Source organism: Leptonotus elevatus, chromosome 6 (genome assembly GCF_054856555.1).
Source record: "Leptonotus elevatus isolate MCC_2025b chromosome 6, RoL_Lele_1.0, whole genome shotgun sequence".
Taxonomy (NCBI): domain Eukaryota; kingdom Metazoa; phylum Chordata; class Actinopteri; order Syngnathiformes; family Syngnathidae; genus Leptonotus; species Leptonotus elevatus.
This window is the reverse complement of record NC_141244.1, coordinates 13,592,177-13,601,351: the sequence shown is the minus strand read 5'-3', so window position 1 is coordinate 13,601,351 and position 9,175 is coordinate 13,592,177. Positions and strand designations below refer to the sequence as shown.

Sequence of the window (9,175 nt, the reverse complement as noted above, 5' to 3'; positions counted from 1 at the left end):
CAATATTGTTGATTTCTATTTTTAATTTTTATGTGAATTGTAAGGCAGGCACAGCAGCGCCGTTTACATAAATGTTTGATATTTATTTATGTATTTGCTTTTCTGTCAACAACTAATTCACTAATCCATATCTCGCGCCAAAACGTTGCACATTATATCGCTCACTCTCTCTCATACATATTCAACATGAAACTAAATACAGCAAGAATTTTGAGTCCCCAACGTTTGGTTTAGGTTTGAGAGCAACTATTACCTTTTTTTTATGGCTTTAAATTTACATTTGAGGTGATTCTGTCAAAATCTTCAAAATGAACATGTGCACAATACAATTCATGGTAGAATCATCTTCAGGATGCTAAATTAAGGGCTCAATTTTAGAAGACAGCGCACCTGACCTGTGCCATGTTTTTTTTCTTCCAATTATTCCACTGGGCCACAAACAATCAAGGTCAAAACATTAAAAAAAAAAAGTGACTTAGGCAATTATGCTATTAGACCAATGATATTTAGTGCACAACATATTTTGATCACGGTTTAATTTTTTTTTAGAAAGCTAGATTAAAGACTTTTAAGGTTTATTAGGTTGAGGGCCGGTTATAATGTCTCTGGGTCATTTTGACAGGCGTGTGTCGAATCACCGAAAACACTCATGGAAATATAGCATGCAGTACAATATGCAGGTATATGTGCCTATGCGTGTGCGCACCCACATGTGTGCAGCCACACATTTGTGCTTTTTGTGGAGTGGGCGGACGGTGACATTGTCCTCCCCCGCTGTCACGTGCTGTGGAATATGCTGGCCGCCTTTGTTGTCCCACTGCCTGTTCTGCTTTTCTGGCACTTTCATACAATGGTGCACTTGAGCACTGGGATGCTATTAAGCCTTTCAGACTACTACAGCTTGAATTCCAGCTCTCAGGAAAGACGAGCATCCCAATGTAGGATTCATGGCACAACATACATCATCAAGAAACAGCAGCGAGGATCGAGTGTAACACCGGAAACGAGGTGACTCACTTAAGTTTGACTTTATCAGCTGCGTTTGGTTTGCTGACCGAGTTCCGTTTCAAAATAACTCACCGGACGAGCTGTTAGTGGTGACGACTTGATGTCAACCTCAAACACTTGAACAAAAGAGTTAACAAGTTTACCGCCTTCCACAGGAAATGTCCCAGCGAGCCGAGTCCTCCCAATGTGGCGGCGTTGTGGTGGAGTTCGAGCCTGACGACATCAGGGATGCGAGAGCCAAAAAAGCCAGGAGCATACCAGGTGAGCTCATCTTTGGAGAATTTGGAATTCATTGATCAGAATCAAAAACGTACCTCCATTCCATTTTTTTTTTAAATGCATTTCTTATAAGGTTCGGCGCTTATCTACCTCAAGGGGCCCAAGTTCCTCATCTATGTCAGTGGAGCGTTGTCAATGTGGGTAAGAATCATCTCCTGCACACCAACACGCACACACATCTAGCAAAACACAAGGCAGCATCATTAAAGTTGTTTTTGTTTCCCTTATGTGTCAAAGTGCACATATCACCATCGATCAAATTGGAGATAATGAAAGCTAAAATGACTCGAATGGCAAGAACCCAGGCAGGTTAGGCAGACCGGACTGAACTGATCAACCAAAAATGGAAATCAACCTTAAAGGTTTCTTGACAATAATATATGTGACCTTACTAGTCTAAACATGACATTCTGATTAATGTTACACTTGTGGAATATGAGTTATGAAGCAAAATCCAGCTGTTTTTAATCCATCTAAGGGGGCGGCCATTTTGCTACTTGGTGTCGATTGAAGATGACATCAATGTTGCTCAAGGAACGACCAATCAGAGCTCACCTGTTTTCTGAAGCTGCGCCGTGATTGGTTGTTACCTGAGACTGGAGCAACATTGATGTCATTTTCACTCGACAGCAAGTGGCAAAATGGCTGCATTTTGTTGCTTAACTCATATTCCACTAACGCAATATTAACCAGAATACCATAGACTAGTGGGATTATTGTCAAAAGAAAAAAATGGGGGTTGACTTCCCCTTTAAGTGCCTCAGTATGTGCTGCTGTTTTGTTTAGCAACATAACATTTGGTGTTGTGGCTGGTCCGCCAATATTACAAACTACTATGGAATGGGATGTAGGACTAAGCTGGTGAAGGGAACCACACCACAGTAATGCATAGCATATTATTTTAAAAATGGAAATTCTCACTTTAGCTGACTTGACTGTCCGTTGATGTTGTGTTAATCAGGGCGACCGAATGTGGCACTTTGCCATCTCCGTGTTCCTGATTGAGCTGTACGGACGTAACTTGCTGTTGACGGCTGTTTTTGGCTTGGTGGTGGCCGGCTCGGTGCTCCTGCTGGGAGCTTTGATCGGAGACTGGGTGGACCGCAATCCCAGGAACAAAGGTATGCGGGCAGCAATTTCACACCCACCTCAAAATTTTAGCATGCATTACTGTGCATCAGACGAGCGGGTGATAAATCAGTGCATCTCAATCTCGAGGCTGGGCCGCGTGCTGGTAAATTGCATTCCCTTTCCGGCGTCTCGAGCGTAAATCACTTCCTGATTTGATTTCTACGCTCGGCGCACGGTTCACAGCCACTGAAATCTGGTTTAAGTTAGCTTTCGTGAATGAAAAATATCATCCAGGCTCTGAGGTCTTATTTTTGTGTGTCTTATTTCAGTTGCACATGCGTCTCTTTTCATCCAGAACATCTCAGTGACAATTTGTAGCATTGTGCTCATGTTGGTCTTCTCCTATAAGCAAAGGATTGAGCAGATCTGGGATGGCTGGCTTACTGTGAGTACACCCGACATAATGACAGCATGTCCGTTCACTCATATTCAATAACGGCTAACGGCTGTGATATTGCTGCTGTTGTTGTTTCTGTGCTGTGAGCTTGTGGCTGCAATCCGTCAGCGCTTCCGTAATAACATGTCGCATCGCAAAACTTACACAAGGTAGTTTGTTATACGGTGGTGATCGTCCTGGCAGATGTGGCAAACCTTGCGAGCACCGCGCTGACCATTGCCATCCAGCGGGACTGGATCATAGTCATCACCGGCTACAACCGTGGCCACCTTGCCGGTAAGACGGCTCGTTCTCGCACGTGGTGACGGCGGGCAAGAAAGCATTAACCTCGGCCTCCCTGATCCTGACAAAAGGAATGAATGCCACCATGAGGCGGATAGATCAGGTGACGAACATCCTGGCGCCGCTTGCGGTGGGACAGGTCATGACCCTGGCTTCCAACGTAGTTGGGTGTGGCTTCATCCTGGGATGGAACCTCGTGTCTCTCATAGTGGAGTTCTTCTTCTTGTCGCGGGTGTACCGCATCGTCCCCGCTCTTTCCGTCAAAGCGCCAACGGTGGAGGTGGACCAGGCCAATCTGCAAGGGACGGACAGGAGGGGATCGCAAGGTATGACATTTCAAATGCCTCCCTGCGAGCTGAGCACGACGTGAGCGTCCATGCCGTAGTCACATCCGATACATCTCATTTATATCCATGTGTCGTTCCTACTGAAGTCAAATAATCCCTAAACATGTTTGTATAACATTTATGGCACTTAATTTCTCAAGTCTTTAAACACATATTTAAACAAACGCAATGAATAATCAAAAATGATTGCAGAATATTGACAATTCCGAGCTTACTTCACAAATCAAAATGGCGGCCAATTCGGTGAAAGCCTTCCACTCATTGAAAAACATTGGACTTTGGATCGTTGTAATTTGATTTGTGAGGATTATTTTGATTTCAAAACGTGATGAGATGCCGTTTGTATGCAAGTCACAGGCAAAGGCAATACAATACGACATTTGTTTTCATAGTGTTAAGGAAACATTAGCATTGCGTTGCATTGTGGAAATATTAGAAATGCCCGGATGTTTGGAATTGTCAATACATTAATGTAATGTAAACAACCCCGTTTTTTCTCCAAACTAACAAACTGAATTTATCTCACAAGATACATCAATAATCATGAAAAAAATATGTACATTATAAAATAAACCTACTGTCGTTGCTTTTTTGTTCTTCTTCTTGTTATTCTTGTTTCAAATTTACACCGTCTCAGTAAATTGTGTGCTACCATCTGGTGGTCAAAAATGGAATTACATCCAAAATAGACAAGATTAATGGGGCAGTAGAGGATGGTGGGAAGTCGGATATATCTGACTTGGATTCTCCCAGTTCCGACCTCAAAGCATTTGAGGCAAATGTAAACAACAAAGATGACTGAATGCGGTAAATTGTTGTTCTGGTTAACGCAGTCATTCCAAATCATGTTGTGTTGTGAGCCTATTCCAAATAACTACATAAAATAACAATGCATAAATATCTGTTTAAAATCTTGTAAAAAAAAAATCTGATGTTTTTCCATTCACGGTCTGTCTCTTCATGGGGCTTGCCATTGTCAAGGGGTGCTCACTTTCTAGTATGACCTGGACGACCTTGTAATAATTATTAACTTTAACTTTGCCCAAAAAAAATGGCAGGACCGTGAACCTAGAACCCGTGTTTGAAATGAGAAATTATCAGAAATTATTCATATTAAATTATAGATTAAATTATAAAATCTAAATTAAATTAAATGATAGAAATAATTATTATTACTATGTGAAACATTGCACAAACGTACCCTATATATTGTCTGTTTATTATTTGTCATCAGGTGAAAGTCAAGTCGTTCCACCTCTGACAGAAAGCAACAGCGATGCGAGCCTTCACCTAAAAGAAATCACCTATCTCCCGCTGTGCTTCCGGAGGTTTCGCTGGCTTGTGAGCACCTGCAAGGACGGGTGGAGGTCCTACTATCAGCAGCCGGTCTTCCTGGCGGGAATGGGCCTGGCGTTCCTCTACACCACCGTACTGGGCTTTGATTGCATCACCACCGGCTACGCCTACACTCAGGGCATAAGCGGCTCCCTCCTCAGTCTGCTGATGGGCGTATCGGCCATCACGGGGCTGATGGGCACCGTCATGTTTACGCGACTGAGGAAGACGTACGGTCTGATCAACACTGGCATCATCTCCAGCTGCATCCACCTGGGCTGCTTGCTCCTGTGTGTGTGCTCCGTCTTTGCCCCAGGCAGCCCCATGGATCTTAGCTTGCTCATACCCTACTTTACCTCGAACTCCTCCTCGGAGCTTGGAGGGATGGCGAGCCAAAGACAAAAACACACGTCTCCTCTGAGGGGAGGCAGCAACCAGCCGCTTCTCCCTGACCGCTCCTCCATCCACTGGACCAACAACACTGTACTTTTTGACAACGTGCCCTCCGGTAGCGCGCCAGAGTCTTACATCTCTATTATCCTCTTGTTCATGGGGGTCATCACGGCACGCATCGGTGAGCGGACAACAAAACAACACTCGGCATTCAGTGGATTTCATTTACTTTTATACAGTGCATCCACCAGTGTTTTCCCACTTGTTAAATGTCACAATCAATACTCAATCTGTGTGCCAAACCTTCTGGTTAAATGCAACAACAACAAAAAATCTCTTAACTACACTGAATTATAAGACAACTGGGTTTTGTCAAATGATGTCTGTTCTGTAGACGTAGCATCAATGTTATCCGAACTAAACTAGCAGTCCTCAGATAGGAGGGTGCAAGATTATTTTTCATTTAATTTGTTTCTGTAATAGAATAAAGCTCATCCACTATAGTAGGTGGGCGTGCTGCTCTCATTGTCAGTGCGCAAGGAGCATATTAGCACCTCTGCAGAAGTGTACTTAAAGCAATTTTATAGAGGGAGTTGGGGGGTGGTGAAAATATGTAATTTTTTCTTGGGGGTGGGGGGGTAATTAAAAAATAATTTAGAAACGCTGCTCTATAATAATAATAATAATAATAATTATGCATAAGATTTATAGAGCGCTTTTCTTTCTTGAAACATGGGAATGATATGGCAAAAAAAAGAGTGCAGCACTTTCTGCAACCAGTAGAGGTGCCGTTTCATCAGTCTCAGCTAGTTTGCCATTGAATGAAGAACTAGAATCAACTTTATTTATAGAGCACTTTAAAAACAATTATCGCTGGGATAAAAATAATTAAAAAAATAGCACTGGTCCTCAACCACCATTTTATTTTATTTTTTCCAAATGCGCTTATAATGGTTGTCAATTATATGTGAATTTTTGCTAATAGGTATAATAATCTTTTCATACAATGTTCTTTTCATACAAATGAAAGCAAAAAAAACGTTTTTTGCTTCATAGTTTACAGTGATGTAAAATTGTATTGCATCAAAATGAGAGCCGTTCCCAATATTTTTCACTCTTGTCTAACTAATTAAGGTATCCAAAATAGCTTTCATTGTGATGCAGTAAGTAGGACAGTTCTATACCACCTGCGGACTACAACCACAATAATAAAGAAATGATGATCAATTCTTGCACTGTCAATCAAAACTGCACCTTATTTGTAAAGGCACTTTTGGATATTATTGTGGAAGTGATCATTACGATGTACACTGTTACGACTACAAATTAAGTTTTTCAAGGCCGGTGTCATTTGTGTTGCAGGTTTGTGGTCCTTTGACCTGACAGTCACCCAGCTGTTGCAGGAGAACATCTGTGAGTCCGAGCGAGGTGTTGTAAATGGGGTGCAGAGCTCTATGAATTACCTGATGGACCTGCTCCACTTCATAATGGTCATCTCTGCTCCACAGCCACAGCATTTTGGCATCCTAGTTCTCATTTCTGTGCTCTTCATCACCACTGGACACACTATGTACTTCCTGTATGCGCACAAAGCCAAGCGAAAACGTCGGCAAGGCCCGCAAATGCAAGCATGTGATGCTTTACCAGCGCCGAGTCCGCTCTGACCACGTGACATGAATGTCTCCCTCCTGTTCTGTGACTTAGCCATTCATTTCGGCACACCGCAGCCAGAGTCTGTCTCACCTCAGCTGCTTCCTCCCTGCAGGGCCTGCATGTGATAAAGCAGCAAACCAGAACTCAGGTGCAATAGAATGGGAGCAACACAGTATCATGAATATGAATGGCCGCTATAAACGCAGCAATGAAACCTCCAGGGGAGATGTCCTAGTGGAATTTACAACAGTACTTCGTAAACCCCATAGGATTACTGCAAGGCTTTCAATGAACCTTTTAAAGCTTTCTCTGTGAAAGTGGATGGATGGTGACTTTTTTTTAACCTGCGCGTACAAAAGAACTGCTGTTGTGAGGAAAACACTACACTGAAAAAAAAAGAAGAAGACATACCCGGTACATTATACAAGACCTTACTGATCCACCCACTTGGAAATATTCCAATAAAGGAAAATAAAGGGAATTACACATGAGATCGTATGAAATAAAGCTGAAATAAAAGTAAGAAAGGCAGCTCCCACTTTAATGGACAAAACATTTTCTTCACCAGATTCATTTTCCTGTGCAGGATTCAAGCAAACACATGCCATATAAACTTAGTCACAAAACCTTTCTCCAATGGCTCGTGCATTTAAAATCTCGTATCATAGTGTTATGAAATATTTTTCCAAATGTTGTTGGTGGTGTTCAACCACACTTTCCTATTTCAAATGAACTCACCATAACCTCACCTCAATAAACAGCAAGAAAAGAGTTGGGCAAATACCGCTTTGGGATTATTTAATGCTCCTCGATGTTTTCATATGGCCTCCATGTACATCCCACAACCAGCATCACCTCTGCAATATATTTGTATCACTGTGACCTCTTCATCTCGTGTTTTGTCACTGTTTATTTTAGACTGACATCAACATCATAATAAACAATAAATAATTATTCAAATGACATTTTGTCTTGACATGATGAATGTAGTAACAAGGATTTTTTTTTTTTTAACGATGTCTACTTTTATCTGTAATTTATCATGGTAAACAATGTACCACATATATGGCACTGAGCAGCCAGATTTTTTACTATGTGGCAGTAAGCTCCAAATCATGTTCTATGATTATAATTTATTTTCATGCAACAGTACTTTTATCTGCTTATGTTGATTTATCTAGTCTACACTCGAAGTAGTTAGGCTCATGTGTTACGAATAGGACATCAGGAACGATGTAAAAGTCTCCATAATTTATCATCATTTAAAGTGTAAGAAAACATCCAGAGGTTAAAATATCCGGGTATCAGTGAAAAAGCGCAACAAGCAAAATGAGCTTTCATCACTTCCTCCTCCTTCCGCTGCAGGCCTGCAGCATCCCTGGTGCTTTTCATGCTATTCCCTGATTAACGTGCACACACTAACAAGTCTGACTTTAGGCATTCTCACTTTGAAATTCGTTTACTTTGGAAACTGGGTCAGTGGTAGCACACGGAGGCTACAGTTGCCTCACTGAGAAACTGGGAAAAGGAGCACAATATTCTCTGAAAGTATGCCTCTAAAATCATGAGAAAAAAAAATCCAAAGAGTAAACCCAGCACATAAGATATTAGAAAATATTGGGAGACTTACGCTAAGCAAGCATCAAGAACTCAAGTCTTCCTGTCCAGCAATGATGAGACGCTACGAAAGACTCATTAAAGACTTCATCTCCTTCGTCCCTTCCCACCTCTTTTGGCTCCTACAGGCGTACTGATGAGGCCATCGTCCATGTCCTCCACTGTAAAATCCACCCACCTGGACAATTGAAGGGGACATGCACGGTTGCACCAGGACATCGACACCAGAAGGTGCAGGTCCTGAGCCAAGAAAATCATCAAAGATATCGGCCACCCCAACGACAGACTGTTTCCGTCAGCTCCCCTCTGACAAGCGCGCCTCGGCTCCTGCAGGGGGCCAAGACACAGAGGATGAGGAAGAGCTTCTTTCCTACTGATGTCTACATGATCAATTCCTTATGTCATGTTGATCGTAATGTATTATCATTTTCGCAGAATTAAGCAAATACGAAAAGATAACAAGAGGTTGTTTAATTTCACACTTGGTAGGTAGGCAGGCGGGTGTGCAAAAAACCCAACTGTTAGCATACAAGCAATTATAAAGTCAATTTACGCTTTAAGACTGCACATTTGTTAGTGTGCCTTGCTTGTGGAGTCAAAAAAAAAGCACACACCAGATGAAAGTAGGTATACTCCTATTGTACTTTCTCAAACAACTCAAAGGGGAAAATTATAAGATAAGCAAGGGCAACTGAAATCATAGATCCTTTTTCATGTGTCACTTCAATAAGTC

At 42.0% G+C, this 9,175-nt stretch overlaps 1 protein-coding gene across 1 annotated transcript; it reads left to right on the top strand.

The window, feature by feature from the left end:
• Positions 1-817: 817 nt before the first annotated feature.
• On the top strand, positions 818-7,702 carry LOC147172095 (ferroportin). Its single transcript, XM_086078295.1, has 9 exons — positions 818-1,008; positions 1,164-1,269; positions 1,361-1,428; positions 2,249-2,408; positions 2,688-2,803; positions 2,965-3,091; positions 3,169-3,423; positions 4,679-5,353; positions 6,535-7,702. Exons 2-9 carry the CDS (start codon positions 1,167-1,169, stop codon positions 6,834-6,836), a joined length of 1,806 nt encoding a protein of 601 aa, XP_085934421.1. The 5' UTR covers positions 818-1,008; positions 1,164-1,166; the 3' UTR covers positions 6,837-7,702.
• Positions 7,703-9,175: the final 1,473 nt, after the last annotated feature.